Source organism: Durio zibethinus, chromosome 21 (genome assembly GCF_047325235.1).
Source record: "Durio zibethinus cultivar Kanyao isolate XHJ-2024 chromosome 21, ASM4732523v1, whole genome shotgun sequence".
NCBI classification, from domain to species: domain Eukaryota; kingdom Viridiplantae; phylum Streptophyta; class Magnoliopsida; order Malvales; family Malvaceae; genus Durio; species Durio zibethinus.
Window position 1 is genome coordinate 18346259 of NC_143182.1, and position 18041 is coordinate 18364299.

The 18041-nt window shown below is 26.7% G+C and overlaps 1 protein-coding gene and 1 long non-coding RNA gene across 2 annotated transcripts; both read right to left on the reverse strand.

The window, feature by feature from the left end:
* Window positions 1-3989: 3989 nt before the first annotated feature.
* Window positions 3990-7935, reverse strand: LOC111305721 (glucan endo-1,3-beta-glucosidase 2-like). Its single transcript, XM_089750759.1, has 4 exons — window positions 7280-7935; window positions 4735-5988; window positions 4576-4603; window positions 3990-4449 (listed from the first exon to the last, which is right to left on the reverse strand). Exons 1-4 carry the CDS (start codon window positions 7335-7337, stop codon window positions 4296-4298), a joined length of 1494 nt encoding a protein of 497 aa, XP_089606885.1. The 5' UTR covers window positions 7338-7935; the 3' UTR covers window positions 3990-4295.
* Window positions 7936-9864: 1929 nt separating this feature from the next.
* Window positions 9865-10658, reverse strand: LOC149512958 (uncharacterized). The gene is made up of 2 exons (XR_016331448.1): window positions 10364-10658; window positions 9865-10254 (listed from the first exon to the last, which is right to left on the reverse strand). It is a non-coding gene; the product is annotated as an uncharacterized LOC149512958 (long non-coding RNA).
* Between the last annotated feature and the right edge of the window lie 7383 nt (window positions 10659-18041).

The following is an 18041-nucleotide window of genomic DNA, read 5'->3' on the forward strand; positions in this document are numbered from 1 at the left end:
TTATTTTTCAAAGTCGTTGAGCCTCTGTTTAGAGGAGCTTTATTTTATTTTCCTAAGTTGTAAGCCTCTGCTTAGGGGAGTTTTGTGTCATTTAGCCAGTTTGAGTGTTTGATTTAAAAAAAACTAAAACTAAAACAAAATAAAAATGAATGTGTTGGGATAATCATATGTAGTATGTCTACGTCTTTACACAATTCTTGTTGCATAGGAAATATACAAAGAGGGATGGCTGTAGACACCCTAATTGGTCTGGGCTCAAACCCATTGGATCTAGTTCAACAGGGTCCGAGCCTAAACCTATTGAGCCCGGTTCAATAAGGTCCAGATTCTTAGGCCTAGTCATACATTATTTTACATTTTATATTTATTATTTATCTATTTACTTAGTTATTTATTTATTTTTGGGTTTATCTTTTTACTAGTTTTTATTTGTTTTTTATCTCTAATTTTTCAATTTTTTATTTATCTCTAATTTTTCTAGTGTTAAGATAATTAAAAAAATAACTAAAAATAATAAAATTTTGCTGTGGATTGGTGTTTGAGGAATTGGTGTTGGTTTCAATATGCAATAGGATAAATATAATGGGTTATGATAATGGGAAAATCCAATCAAAGTGGACTTAGAGTTAATTAAAAACTCTTATGATTGCCTTCTATAAAGCCCACTGATTAGAAGCAACAAACATAAAGAAATAGAGAGAGATCAACAATATCATACACAGAAACGTGAATCAGAAGATTACAGCTGAGAAACACAAAAAATAGAAGGAAATCACACAAAAAATGCAAAAAATATACTGCAAAAAGCAAAATGATCAGTAAAAATAAAAAAAAAATTTGAAGATTTTTGGAAAAATTTAGAAAATTCTCAAATTCTGGTGAAAATTCCTAGTTTCGGTGAATTTTTCGACACCGGTTAAATTTTTCAATAAGTTTTTAGGCTTCGGTTAATTTTTCAGTGAACTTTTGATGAACCAACCCAAATTCCAACAAGATTTCTAGAATTCAATGAGGGATTCGATCGAAGTTCATCCTGGTTAGAGAGAGAGGGAGAGAAAAAAAAAGGGAAGAAAGAAAGGGAAAAAGAAAATTTGGTGGAAAAAGACTAGATTCAAGCTTTTATATTGACCCCAAAATGACATCGTTTTGGTGTTTATAAGGCCCTAAGATCCGCGTGTTTTTGTTTAGCTGACTTGACCCGATCGCAACATGATCTGTCGATCCACCTCCCAACCAGACCTTGCTACTGAGTTGAGTCGATTGTCCCTTGAGCCGTGTTTCGAGTCATTGTCTGTGCCTGCAGCCAAGATGATCTCTAGTCGTCCAGTCAAGTCGAGCCAATTTTTTGGTATTTTATTTTATTCTTGTATTTTTATTTATTTATTTTTAGTATATTTATTATTTTTGTATGATTAAATTTTTTTAAAAAAAGGAAAAATTAAAAAAATAAAATATATTTTTTAGAATAAATAATAATTATCCAATGATGAAATTTATAAAAATTTCAAATGGTAAATTTTTATAAAATTCTTAAGTGAGAAATTTTATCTAAATTTGTCCTAAATTATGGAATAATTTAGATAAAATTTTAATAATAACAATTAATATTTATTTTCAATAAAAAAAGAAAAAAATAAAAAATATTAATAAAAATTTTGGAATTAAATACAAATTACCCAAGGATGAGATTCCAAATGGTAAATTTTTAAGAAATCTCTCAGTGAGAAATTTTTTCTAAATTTGTTCCAAATGGTGGAATAATTTAGATGAAATTTCAATAAAAGTAATTATATTTTTTTCTAAATTTGGTTGAAAATATTTAATAATTATCTAATGATGAGATTCTTAGAAATTTTAAATGGTGAATTCCTAAGAAATTTTAGGTGAGAAATTTCTTTAAATTTGTCTCAAATGGATGAAGAATTTAAATGAAATTTCAATAAAAAAAATTGTCATATTATATTCTTTTTGAAAACAAAAAAAAAAGGAAAAGAATTTCTAAATAGGTCCAAATAGTGAAAAATTTAAAAATTTTAAGAGAGAAAATATTTCTAATTTGGCTCAAATGGTAAAATAATTAGATATATTTTCAAAATAAGAAATAAAGATTAAAAAATAATTAAACATTTTTTTCGACGACGGAGCCTTCTCAAGAAATAAATAGGATTCTTGAATACTGTTGAGGTGAGAAAATATTTTTTGAGAGTTCTACCAGATTGATGGAGAATCTTAAGAATTATTTTCAATATTTAAACATAAAAATTTAAGACCATTAGAATAAAGATCTTAGGATAAATTTAAAATAAAATGGTACTATCATTTGGATGGGTATGTGGTGGTGCTATAACTTTTCTCTTATGTAACTAAACTCCTAAACCTTGTTTTACTTAGTTTATTCGATTTTGATAACATTTTTTGGGCTTAAGTTGACTAATTTTTTGTTTTGAATGAGCTTATCATTTCAATGGTGAATTCTTCTACTAAAAGAGCATATCTATGACATAAAGTCTTTTTTTTTTTTTTAATTTCAAACTTTAAAATCTTAATAAATTTCCTTATAATTTCTTTTTATTTTTTTAAAAATCTAAAACATATTTATCAATTTAGAATTTATCTATTACACTCTAATTTAAAAATTATCTATACATGCTAATTGTCATCTAATAATCCTATAAATATGTTGTGTTACATTATTATTAATTTTTAATTTGTAAATTTTTGCACAAATATCTATGTAAGTGTTTTTCTTAACCTTGCTACCATTCACCCTAAATAAAATTTTACAACCCTCTTTTATACATCAATTTATCCATCATTTAGAGGTATTATCAAATTATGGTCCATCACATTGATTCATCTATAAAAAACCAAAAGTCTTCATTCAAATTTTCTAATGAATTTTTTTTTTTGACATTTAGTTTTGTTTTCTTTTTTTCTTTTTTAATCTAGAATAGCATTATGTTATCTTTGAACGAAAGTTTAAAGCCTTTCATTCAAGTTCCTTCGTAATGGCCTTTTTCAATTATAAGGAAAAAAAATTGTCCAAATATTTAGTAAATCTTAAAAGTGGGTGAGAATTGTGATGCTTGAACTTAACTCATTGGTTTATACATAAACATGACGTCTAACAAGTTTGAAATTTAAGTATGAAATTTAAAATTTAACATTTAAAATCATTTTTCCTACCTCAAATTGCTTCTTCGTAAAAAAAAAAAAAGGTGGGTGAGAATCATGGGATGAGAAAGACTTGTTTGGTAATGTAATTCAATATTCAATGACTCTTCTTATGTATAAAAATTAAAACTAAAATCTTTAAAGTAGTATTTGATATGTGGTGATAACTCCAAAAATTATAATAATTTACACGTGGTGATTACATTATTATGTTTGATAAGTATTTGATGATCTTACATGGTAATGATTTTGGATTACTGGGAATAATTAGATTATTGTCTTAAAATGTGATCTAATTTTCATATAAAAAGATGAGAAACTTTTATTATCAAGATGAAATGATGTATAAAATTAACAATAATCAATAATAATAATTTAATATGTAAATAAAAAACTTGCTTCTTCTTAAAATTGTAATTATTTTATATTTTTAAATTGATATTTATTGCAACAAGTTCAAAAATACTTTTTTATTTTTAATATTTTATATATAATTTAATTTTTTTGTTTTTCTTTTATTATTAATTTAATATTCCTTTTATTTTCTAATTTAAATATTCTTTACATAATTTATATTATAAAAATTAATTTACCTATTAATAAATATTTTTATTAATTTAATAATTTAATTATATTATTTTATAGAATAAATAGAATATTACTAATAGTTTATAAATTATTATCTTTAAATAATATTAAAATTATTAATTTATGAAATATTACAATATGCATGATTATTTTTGTATTTTAAACAGAATAATATTTGATTTTTAATAATACCAAATACATAGATATTTAATTCTTAAGAATTAATGATTGTTAACCAAAGAAAATAATTTCAAATCATGAGTGATAAGATCAACTTAATAATAAAATCACCTTAGTGATTACATTGCCATGGTAATTTTATAAAAGAACCCAAACCCTACCTAAATGATTTAACAGAATAGATTTTGATCAAAACTTGCAAATCCAATCTGAAAATAATAAGGATTTTCATCTTACTTTGTACAAAATTGAATAGGCCACTCTTCCTAAAACCACCCAGTCACAACCACCTCTACTCTCAACATCTGCTTGAATATATTGCCAAGGATCCCAAAATACACCAACAACAAAGCCTACAAGAAAATTATATTCCACACTATAACTTTGATTAACAATAAAATGCTAGTGAAACCTTCCCTGCCATAAAAATTTCGACCAGGTGAATCTGAGCTCGTAGAATTCATCGATGGTGCTGTGATATTTACCATGGTTCCATTCCTACCAATGCTGCATCATACATCAACAAATAAATCAAATGAGTTTTTGACTATTAGATTATGAGAAGGATAAGCTTTTAACATATTCATTTTATGCAACAACTAAAAAATCTAAGCCAAATGGGTAAATTTTTACCTCCCTGGAAAAATACAAGAGCCATGACCTGCAATAATCAAAATTGATATTAGATTTCTTCCAATGTAAGCTTTCAATCTAGAAAAGAAGGTTGCATTAATGTAGTAAATACAAGCTTTTAATATATTAGTATCTATGCATGCTATCTGTTCATCTTACTTGGATCTGTTGTTGTAATATCTGCAACGCCATTGAAGTCACATGAATCAGAAGTCTTCCCCATCCGGTGATAGTAAGTGTCAAATGCATAAGTTGCATGTGCAATCACATTGTCTGGCTCATAACATGGTTTTCCTTGCAACAATGGTAAGCAATCCACTTTGCCAGGCCCACAAGCCCAATCTAAAGCAGCCTGCAACATCTTTGGATCAGCACCATCCTTTGCAGTACAATAAGTTTGGTTAGTAGTATCATTTGCTAACAGCGATCCTGACCCCGTCAAGCGTAATATATAAATAGGGTCACCATTTGCATCAAACAATCCCCAATTCTTCTCCGAGGTTGGCCCTGTTTTCATGTCCTCGTTATAGAGTTCATAGATGTAAGTACTAACAGCAATTCCAGGGCGCTTAGGAGTTCCAGTTTTATTTATCACATGGCGGATCAAGTTGCTGTTGTAAGTGTTGGCATTCTCCATTGTTGCATCTGGTTCATTGGAATCACCTTTTGATGGCCAGCCAGTTTCAGTCACTATAACAGGAATGTTGGTGAAGTTCAGAAAAGCCATGGCAAAGTATGCAGCATCAACCACAGCATCAAAGACATTCGAGTAGTGGACAAGTGTGTTAGAGTCGACAGCTTCCTTGGTTGGAGATAGAGGCTTGAAAAGTGCATAGTCTAGTGGAATCACACCATTTGATTGCATATAGTCATAGTAAGGGTATATATTAAGCATGACAAATGAGCCTGAAGACTGCAAGAAATTGAGCATAGGGACCAAAACTGGATTCCATGAGCGATTGAAGAAGGCTTGGGAAGGTGGGAAAGAATCAAGGATTATGGAGGAAGAAAGAGGTGATGAAACTTTGATTTGGTTGTCTAAATTGGATGCTACGAGGGCCGAGTAAATGAACTTCATGGCATTCACAAGGACTGGTGCTGCATTAGGAAGAGTAGTTAAAACTTCAGAACCTACACAAATCGCTGTGATGTTGGTTGCAGGATAATGTGCTACAACGTTCCGTGCGACCCAATTAGCTGCAGTGGCATTTGATTGTCCAATGCCAAGAAGTTGCTCATTGGGGATTGAGACCATAACTCGAATGCCTGTGTTTGCAAGAGCAACTAGCATGCCTCGGTCAGCATCGTATAGCCTAACATGTCGGATTTGCTGAGCTTTTAGGAGAGCAACTACTTGAGTTGGGTGTGGCATGTCTGATAGGTCTGTTCCTATATTCACTCCAATATATGGATCTGCAACAACATTAAACTAAAATAATTGCTACACATTCAAATTTTTTAACACATTTTCCACTAGTACATTGATTGGGCAGCTAGTTATTGTACATTTAAGTTCCCCCAAAAGATTTGTTAAAGAGCAATGCATCTTCGTGATGCAATTAGACTGTTATTGTCAATCCTTTACAATCATTAAGCATGTTCCTTGGGTTAAATTCTCCCAAGTAACGATAAAATAAGGTAAGGATGTCTGATTCTGACATCATTTTAAGGACAGTGCGGCAACCATCTGAACTGTTCTTTTCTCACAAGATAGTCCTTCACCACAATAGAAAAACCCTCATGTTCACTATAATTCCAACAAAGAAACTTCTCCATCTAAACTTCCCTCAGGAAAAAAAAAATTATACTGAAACATGGGTTCTTGCTAGCTACATCAAAAAGATAAAAGGAAAAAGATAATGAAGCATGGTATGTTCCCTATTCCAATGCCAACAACATGCCTAGATCCTGTAGCCTTTTGACCATTTTCACTACCAAGACAAACGGTAATGCCACTGCCAGAGATTTTTTTTTTTTAAGATTAAAAAAAAAAACAGTAAAGGACTAGAATTAACCAATGAAATCACCTCTAGAATCTAGCTGGAAGACAATATTAGAGGCACCTTGGTTTTGGGTTTTCAGTTTCCTTTTCCTTATCTAAATTCAAAAAAAGAATGAAGTAGTACTAGTAGAAAATATGTAAAATGTCAGGGGCAAATATTCCTCAAGTCCCCCCAGCATGAAAGCTGGCTTCCACAATATGCACAGAAAAATCTCTGGCCCGCATTAAAATAATTGAGTCCCCCTTCTATACTACCTTTCTTTCCAGTAGAGTTATCAGTTATGTATATGTTTTGATTAGCTGACAAGTAGGGCATACATATATTATTTGTTTTTCTTTAACACCCCCAACCTCCTTCTGTCCTTAGTTATAGTTATTCTGTAATTTAATGCTTCCAACATGCTAAATTCCCAAGGCAAAATCAAAAAGAAAAAAAAAATCATAGACAGATAAAACACATTTTCTAAGACCTTTTTAACTCTTTTAAGTTACTTTAGTTCATGTTCATCAGATTTCTAGCACTAAAATGACAGAAAAAAATCCAGACAATGCGAACCCCTTTCAAAGGACATTTGTTAAAGAATCAAAGTCTTAGAAGAAAGTATCAGAATACTGACTAGACGCTTAGTTGCCAAACCCCTTTTAAGAAACTTGTCAAACAAACATTAATGAGGAAGGGAGAAGAAAAATATAAAGCCTTACCTTCATCAGCTGTTGCTTGAGAAACTGCCAAAAGAAGAAGAAGAATTAGCAAAGCCATACAGAAGACACCCTCAAAAGATTCTGATTTCTGATCAAACAAACAAGACTCTAACACGGAGAAAGAAGACAAGAGCAAGGGATCTGGAATATGGCAACTACTAGAAACAAGTAGAAAGGAAGTGGGGCAAAGGTGTAAGAAAATAAGAGAAAAAGAGAGAGAGTTAGGTTGAGGAGGAAGAGCTAAACTATAAAGCTGTGATTTCTAAATGTGAAACTGGTAAAACCAAAGTAAAGAAATGGGGTAAAAGCTAGGAGAAACAAAAGACATAAATAAACTCAGAACTGTCATAAAACATGTAATAAAATGAACAGCAGATGAACGGTTAAGATATCATCTGCAACATGTTTGACAGTTGCAGCAAACAATGGACAGTATCTTAAAAGGACTTTTTGTTATGAAAAAACCCAAACCCAAAACGCCAAGGCAACTTTTTCTTTTTATTATTAGGATTTTATTTCATTTTGTTGGATTTAGGCATTTAGCCGTTGCAGCTTATATTGCATTTACAGGCCTTTTTTCAGGTTTTGGGTACCAATAGATTTTAGGGGCCTGAGACAAGGCGTATAGTTTTGGGTTTGTGGCGTACCCCTTGCTTAGATACAAACAAAGGACAGTGGCTATGGCTATAGCTCTAATGGTCGCGGTAAATCCCATCAGTTGGTCTCAACGGTCATATTTTTTCCGTATTTTGAAAATGGTTATTATTATTATTATCATTACCTATAATAATTCGAGATTCTTTACCTCGATAATGAATGATTATTTAAGGATATAATCAAATCAAGTTAAATTAATAAATAAAAAATTTAAATTCAAACTTGACTCTTAATTTTCGATTCGATATTTTATTCGTATTTGATTGAATTTTATTTTTTCAATTCAAATTTGATTTATGATCGAAATCGAGCAATTCGAGTTTGTTTGATTAAGTTCGATTAATATATAAAAATAAATTTTATTTTATTTTTTAAGTTCAAATTCGATTTGTGATCAAAATCGAATTACTCAAACTTGTTCAATTAGACTTAATTAATATATAAAAATAAACTCAATTTTTATACTCAACAAAAACTTGATTATTTGTGCTCAAGTTCAAAATAAAGATCTTTTATAATTATTTTTTATCAAATTTAATAAATATTATATTTTTAAAATAATAACAATAATAATAATAATAACAACAACAACAACAACAATAATAATAAAAACTTACACAACAAATTATTGGAAGAGTATGCAAGAAAGATATTCTAGTGACACGTAGGATATGTTACGTATTCCACAAAAAGGAAGCACAATCAGAACTACCATTCTGTGAACTCTCCATGAAACTCTGCACCATCATTGCCAAATTAAACAGGTAATAAACCAGTCTCTTCACTCTTGATGACAGTAGCAGCAGCAATGCCAACCTCATTTACCAACTAGACATTAGTTGACTGGTCTATTCATGATAGCAACAGCAATGACATAAATATAAACTCATCTATTGAAACTATCCTAATGCATCTAAAAATTCAACAACATTAAATTCAGAATCCACAGTAAGACTCGTGAAAGACATTATACTCACACAACTAGGACGTTTTCATGAAGGAAAAAGGTACCAAGCTCAAGTTTAAAACCAGAATAGAACTGAGAATTTCAAATAAGAAGCTCCACAATATATTGCATTTTAAGTTGCTCAGCCAAACCTACAGAATAGGACAGTATAGGCCACCAAACCTATCAATTCTATGCGTAGCAGAAGTTTTGACATCAAAGAGCAAATAAGTACAAGTAACATATTGATCAAAATCCTTTTTTTTTTTTTTTAAAAAAGGATATTTATCTTGGAAACCGATCTTTAAAGCTCCAGTCAACCTATTTGCGTGCTTACATATCTAAAATTACCACAAGGAAACATTAGATTACACATATATTCATTTACAGGAAAAAAAAGATAGGAACTTGCAAAGACCACATTGACAAAAAGAATTTAAACATGCATATTTAAGAGTCCTACATATGCCTTGAAAAAAGACAAGCAACAAACAACAAACAACATAGACCACGAAATGCCAAATTGATTCAGATTTAGATGCTCCCACCAAGTAATGCCCTATCAACAATGTTCAATACAACAAACGTTCCCAGAAACTAGGAGCAATTGGGGCGCAGTATGTATTATATCCAATGACTTATTACCAAACTTATTATATACTTGAGAAATAAAATAATATGGCAAGACGAGAATTATTTGCATGACAGTTGGGAAATTGAAATTTTAAATGAAAGGGTAATAGAAGCATATAGTTAATTATTTAATTACTAACGGAAGAAGTAAACTGCACTCCTACTCATAAAGACAACAATTGCACCATATCCTAAAACTCCAGACAATTATTGGGACCACTTGTACAACAAAAAAAAAAAAAGGAAAAGAAAAGAAAAGACTCGAAAAAAAAATGAAACTGCATTTCCAAAATCCATAAGATCAATCAACAGAAAAACTTCTATTTCTTCCCTCCCAAATTACCAGAAAGAAGAAAATATATCTTTAACATTTCATTATTAGATTTGAAAGAGAAATCAAAAGACAAGAATCCTAAAGTGCAAAACATCAAAGTGCACCACCTTTACAATGCCTTAACGGGTAATTTGGTGAAAGAATAGGCCTCATCAAATCACTGTTTCTTTTAGTATCAAATAATACATGACTACCACAATGCTAAATGTGCCTCTTTGAGACACAACTTCCATTTTTATTCATTGGTTTAAGAAAACCAACATCAATCTATTATGAAAACAACAGGCATACCCAATTAAGCACCTGTTTGTCTTGAAACTCTCAAATCTATAAATATCCAGCACTCCAATTAAGAACTTTGAGTCAGGATCCTGACCAATTGAACTATTGATCTTATCGACGATCCTGTGAGAATTAAAAAAGGAAACCCACAGTCTCAAATAAAAGTCCAAAAAAACTGAAATAATAAGCACTGTCAACTCCAAAATACTAAGGCAGCAAGAGTGAACCATACCCGTCAAACAACCTTAAGTACACAATTTTAGCCAAGGCATCTCCATTAAGAGCAGTAGATTCTGGATCCAGACTTTTTGGAATGGCTACAACTGTAAAGTTCACTTACTATGAAAAATCCTTTTGTAATTGTGCAAAAAGGCAGCACGCAGCAGCCTGCTCCAACTTTGATTTGTCTTGAATTTTTCAACTTGATTTGTTTAGGATTTGAGTTGGCTTTGGTCTAAACTAGCTTCGAAATATTGGAAGAGAGTGGGACTCGGGAGGAAAGGATGCTGCAAGGTTTTTTGATGAGATGAAAGAGACGGGAAGAAAGAAGGAAAGAAAAAAGGGTAAGAAGAAAATAAAATTTTAAGGTTTTTTTTTTTTTGTTAAGGGTAAAATAATAATTTTATAAATAAAATAATAAATATATAATAAAAAATTTTGATTAGGCTTGTGTACTGTTAGAATAGGATATTGATACGCTTGAATTTGACTCACTCAATAAGTTGAGCTGTTTCGAGCTCGATTCGATAATTATTGAATCGAATTTAAGTTTTAATTGAATCGAATCTGAATAATTTACGAGTATTAATGTATCATTTACATCGTTATAATTATATATTTTAAATGTGAATAATTATATCTTTTGATATATATATATATATATATATATATATATATATACACTTTGATTTCTAATTAGATCAAGAAAAAAAGGAGAATTTTTTTCGGGGTTTATTGAAAATGATTTTGATCTAGCTCATGACTTATTAAAACTAAAAGACATTCTAATGGGATTCTCACGAAAAGAAAAATTGCAATCAATTTAAAATTCTTTTATATATATAATACAAATGAATCTTTGAAAATATTAAATATTGAACTTTAATTATTGAAAAAAAATTCAGCATTCTATTAACTGTTAGTGATACCTACTAAAATATTATATATCTATATAATTATTTATAACTATAAATAAAAATTAGGTAGATGATAATTTACTATAATTCCGTATTGCTTTATTTGACATTTGGATACAAGGATTTGACATGTATATTTAAATTAATCAAACCATTTTGTCAAAAATAGAGAAAAAATGTGAAATAAGAAAGATATAATAATTTAAAATAAAACACTTCAGTGCTTGGTAATTTAAATGAAAATTTTTTGAATATTTATAAGGTGTAAGGGAAAATAAAAAATGGTGTAATCGAATAAAACATAATCACATTGGCAATAAATAAATTAATAAATTAATAAATATCAATAATAATATCATTAGTGGATTAACATATAAAAATATGTAGTTATTTTTAACTATTGATATGTAAATGTTGTGAATGATTTTTAAATTTATATTTTTTTTATAATTACATTACAAGTAAAATATTTTTACATATAATTGTTTAAATAAAATTATATAATATGACATAAATAATTATATGATTTATTAATAATTTTTATAGAAATTTAATCAAAACTTTTAATTTCATTTTAATATTATCTTTAATAATAGTTTTATTTTATGATTACGTGTCATTCTTAAAAGAATTTAACAGCATAACATTAATATACTTGTTTTTGTTATGTGAACATTAATGCAGATTAAGTTTCATAATAAAATATAAATATTTTTAAAAAAGATTTTATTAAATCTAAGGGATCAAAATAAAATAAATATCTTTTCATTAATATTTACTTTATTTTTTTCTTTCTATCTATTATTATCTCTAATAACTATACATTGTTTCTTTCACTCTTGCCCATTTTACTCTCTCATTCCTTGCTACATGTTTCGTCTCACAATTTTTTATTTTAGGTTTTATTTGGATAAATAGTAAAATTAATTTTAATAAGATTGAAAATAACAGTGAAATTAAGATTAATTATTATAATGATATGATTAAAATCAATGATAAAATATATATTTGAATACAAAAGATAGGTGAGATGAGAATAAATTAACTATTAAGAACTTTATTTTAAAAATTTATTGATAAATTATTTATATATATATTTTAATGTTATTTTAACATTTTAAATCTTTAATTTTTATTTTCAATTAAAATATTAATACATATTATTTATTTACTATATAATAAAATTTATTTATTTATTTATTATATAATAAAAAAATTGTTTATTATATTAAATCACCAAAGTTATTTTAATATTGTAAATAAAAAAATCAAATGTAAAACAAAGTCATGGAACTATAATTGTAATGGCAAAATTAAAAAAAAGGAAGAGAATCATGGGCAAAATTAAAAAATAAAGGTGCGGTGGGTGCAATTTTTTCCACTAGACCTAAAAGGTCCGGTGCAAAACTAAAGGCAAACATGTCTTGGTTTTATCTTCCAAGCATCAAAATGGTGAGATTGAACATAAAAAAAAAAAAAAAAAATCAATTGCAATTAATTGGTACTCTAGTGGGATCCAACTGATCCCTTAGTTCACCCAGCTTATAAGGTTTTTTTTAAATAATGAGAGGTAGTCGATCAAGCTAGACTTCTATTTTTTTTTTTTTAATTTAATTGCTATGAAAATATTCAAAAAGCATTACTCTCCGGACTTTATGTTTTTAGGTGCATTTCTTGTATCTCGTATAAATAATTAATAGATAAAGCCACAAGTCTAGTAATTATTAATGAAGTGAAATGGATTTTAGGAATTTTATAAACGATCAATATTTTAGTTTTTTTTTTTTCTAAATTCTTTGCAAGATGAGAAATTTTGTATTAAAAGAAAAAAGTATGTCCCTTGGCTTAATGGCTAAAAAGTTTTAAAAAGAACATGAAGTTTTAATTACGAGTTAGGACCTCCCCCATCTCCCTAAGGGCTATGCCCTCCTATAAATAATAATAAAAAAAACCTTAAAATATGGAAATCAAAGAAGTAAAAAGCTAGAATATGAGTAAAGAGAAGAGAAAAAGAGAATATTCCAAACTCAACCAAAAGGAAAAAAATAATAATGGTGATGAATTTATATTTAAACAATGATTTTTAGCTGCCATTAGATTAAATCATCAATGGTTATAAATTGATATAAAATTAAAAAGTTTTATATTAGTGTAAGTGTAACCATTGTCATATAGACACCATTTTTTATCTGGATAGATAAAGATAATGCTTATAGGAAAATTATCAATTACAGTGACAATGAATTTTTTAACTTTACAAATAGAATTAAGATGGTAATGCATGTCTTTAAGTATATATTTAAAAAATAAAAAAAAAACTAATTTAAAAAAAAGGGACATGTGTCATCATTTTAATCTTACTTGTAGTGTTAAAAAACTTTACTATTAGTGTATAAAATAATTTTTCATATTTAAGATAGAACGTAATCAATATTATGTAATTAATCTCCCTTTTATTTTTGAATGAAACATGATTTATTTGGGTTTTATTTTGAATGAGTTGGACATGTTTAAATTGAGCCCAATTAAGCTTATCTTGATTAAACTAAATTCATCTTACATAGAGATGTCAAATGGGTCGTACTGGATCGTCATAGACCATTGAAATATTAGCCTATATGTTAATCGATCGTGTCAACCTAGCACTATTTTTTAACGTTCTGTATTGGTATAAACCATGAAGGTTAATGGTATAATCCAACACGACACATGACTGGTAACCTTATGGGTTGTGCCATGTCAGGCACAGTACTATTTTTGTATTGAGTGACACCAAGCACAGCCTATTAATACTTTTTCAAAATTTTAATTATTTTTTTAAAAATTCATCTAGTATTATTAAAAATAATATATGATAGATAAATAATTACATAATGAAATAAAAAAGGATACATAATTTATGTTGTTCGACAAAATGTCTATATTCACGGAGAAGGATAATAGAATTCACTAAATAAAGATATTGAAATTACAATTCTAATATTTAAAAACAAAACACATACACACACACATATCATCTATTCATTGCCTAGTAATACATATATAACTAAGGTTTCACCGACTGGTCCATATATCAGAAGTAAGTGAAATTCTAGAGGAAATTTTTTGTAAACTAGATATTAAATTTTCTTTATAAGAAAAAATATTTTAAAAGTATTTGATCTAATAGTATTTTTTGAAACTGTTATATAAGTGGGTAGTATACCATTTCTAATTAAATTATTAAAACATTCATCATCTATAAAAATAAATGGTTACTCAGACTACACTATAAATTTAGCTAATTGATTATGCCAATTATCTTGTGAAAAATGAAATGCACCTAAAGACCCATTAGGATGTTAATTAAGTGTAGTTTATATGGGATCATTAGAAATGACAGATGCAACCTCATGTTTTTTTTTTTTATATCTTTTCAGATGACCAATCTTTGCTTTTGTTTTACAATTAAATCATCAAAGGATAGACTAGGAATGGCTCCCTCGAACACCTTCTTCGAGTGATGAACAGTCAACTCAGAACTGCTATGAACAAGGGAAATCCAACTATTTAATTAAAACAAAGCATTACGATGGTCCCTGTGGATGCTCATGCAATGTGATTTCTTTCTAGTGCTTTGAATGTCAAAGTGAAGATATTCAACCAAGCACGGGTAAACGGTGGGAGTAAATATGACTCTCTTATGGTAGCCAAATGCCTTGTCATCTAATTAGTGATGCACATGAATTTGTTTATCGAGCAAGTTCAAACAGTTATGACTGTTTGAATAAATATTTATTTCAAATATTTATGATATTTTCTTTTGTCATAAAATAATTTTTTCTATTCATACAAGTTTATTCATAATAAAATAATATTAATTTATTAATATTTTAAAAATTAATAGGTAGGAGATTTAAAAAATAAATTTGTTTACCAAATAAGTTGAAATAATCATGACCATTTGAATAATTATTTACTTTAAATCATTATGATCTTCTGTTTTGTCATAAAACAATTGTTTTAGTTCATAAAAACTTATCCAAAATAAAATAATACTACTTTATTAATATTTTGAAAAGTAATAAGCAAGAGATTTAAAAACTAAAGTTGTTTTCTAAGCCAGTTTAAATAGTTATGACTATTTAAATAATTATCAAACTCAAATCGTTATGATATTTGCTTTGTGATAAAACAATTGTTTCTAATCATGCAAACTTATTCAGATAAAAATAATACTAATTTAATAATATTTCCAAAATTAATAAGTAAGAGATATAAAAAATAAATTTGTTTACCAAAGTAGTTCAAATAGTTAAGAGTATTAGAATAATTATTTATTTCAAACCATCATAATCTTTTGTTTCGTCATAAAATAATTGTTTCAGTTTATACAAGTTTATTCAGAATAAAATAATACTAATTTTATTAACATTCAAAAACTAATAAGCAAGAGATTTGAAAAAATAAATTTGTTTACCAAGCAAGTTCAAATAATTATGACATTGGAACAATTATCTATTTTAAATTGTTATGACCTTTTGTTTTGTTATAAAACAAATGTTTTTGTTCATATAAGTTTGTTCGAAATAAATAATATTAATTTATTAATATTTTAAAAATTAATAAGAGATTAATTAGCTATTTCAAATTGTTATGATCTTTTGTTTTGTCATAAACCAATTGTTTCTGTTTGTACAAGCTAATTTGAAATAACAAAATTCTAATTTATTAATATTCCAAAAAATTAATAAGAGATTTAAAAAATAAATTTATTTTCCAAACAAATTCAAATAGTTATGACTATTTGAACAATTATTTATTTCAAATCGCTATAACTTTTTGTTTTGTTATAAAACAATTGTTTTTGTTCATATAAGCTTATTCAGATTAAAATAATAGTAATTTATCAATATTTTGACAATTAATAAGTAAAAAATTTTAAAAATAAATATGTTTACTGAATAAGTTCAAATAGTCATAACTATTTGAATTATTATTTATTTCAAACCGTTATGACCTTTTGTTTTATCATAAAATAATTGTATTAGTTCATATAGGCATATTTGAAATAAAATACTACTAATTTATTAATATTCCAAAAATTAATGAGTAAGAAATTTAAAAAAAGAATTTGTTTAACGAACCAGTTTAAATAGTTATAACTATTTAAACATTATCTATTTCAAATGGTTATGACATTTTGTTTTGTCATAAAACAATTGTTTGTATCTATACAAGCTTATTCTCAATAAAATAATATAAATTTGTTAATATTTCAAAAATTAATAAGTAAAAAGATTCAAAAAATAAATCTGTTTACTGAGTAAGTTTAAACAGTTATAACTATTTGAACAATTATCTATTTCGATTAGTTATGACCATTTGTTTTGTCATAAATCAATTGTTTCTATTCATGCAAGTTTATTCAAAATAAAATAAGAATAATTTATTAATATTTCAAAAATTAATAAGTAAAAAGATTCAAAAAATAAATCTGTTTACTGAGTAAGTTTAAACAGTTATGACTATTTGAACAATTATTTATTTCAATTAGTTATGATATTTTATTTTTTCATAAAACAATTGTTTCTATTTATACAAATGTTTTTGGAATAAAATAATATTAATTTATTAATATTTTAAAAATTAATAGGTAGGAAATTTAAAATATAAATTTGATTAGCGAATAAGTTCAAATAGTTATAACTATTTGAACAATTATCTATTTTAAATCATTATGACCATTTGTTTGTCATAAAACAATTGTTTCTATTCATAAAAGCTTATCAGAAATAAAATAATACTACTTTATTAATATTTTAAAAATTAATAAGCAAGAGATTTAAAAACTAAAGTTATTTTTCGAGCTAGTTTAAATAGTTATGATATTTTGTTTTGTTGTAAAATAACTATTTCTGTTCATTCAAAATTATTCACAATAAAATAATACTAATTTATTAATATTTTAAAAATTAATAAAATATTTAAAAACTAAATCTGTTTACTGAATCAGTTCAAATGGTTATGACTATTTGAATAAACATCTATCTTAAACTATTATGATCTTTGTTTTTTCATAAAATAATTATTTCTTTTCATACAAACTTATTCGAATTAAAAATAATACTAATTTAATAATATTTCAACATTTCAAATCGTTATGACTTTTTATTTTTTCATAAACAAGTTGTTTCTATTCATACAAGTCTATTCGAAATAAAACATTACTAATTTATTAATATTCCAAAAAATTATAAGTAAAAAATTTAAAAATGAAATATGGTTTTTAAACACATTTAAATAATTATGACTACTTGAACAATTATCTCATTCAACTAGTTATGCCTTTTGTTTTGTCATAAGCCAATTGTTTCTATTCATACAAGTTTATTCAAATTAAAATAATATTAATTTATTAATATTTTAAAAATTAATAGGAAAGAGATTTTAAAAAATAAATCATTTTACCGAACAAGTTAAAATAGTTATGACTATTTGAATAATTGCATATTTCAAGTCGTTATGACTTTTTGTTTTGTCTTAAAAACATTATTTTTATTAATACAAAATTATTCAAAATAAAATAATACTGATTTATTAATATTTTAAAAATTAATAAGAGATTTAAAAATTAAATCTTTTTACAAAATCGGTTTAAATAGTTATAATGTTTTGAACAATTATCTATCTCAAATTGTTATGATCTTTATTTTGTCATAAAATAATTGCTTCTTTTCATACAAGTTTATTTGTATGAAAATAATACTAATTTAATAATATGCCAAAAATTAA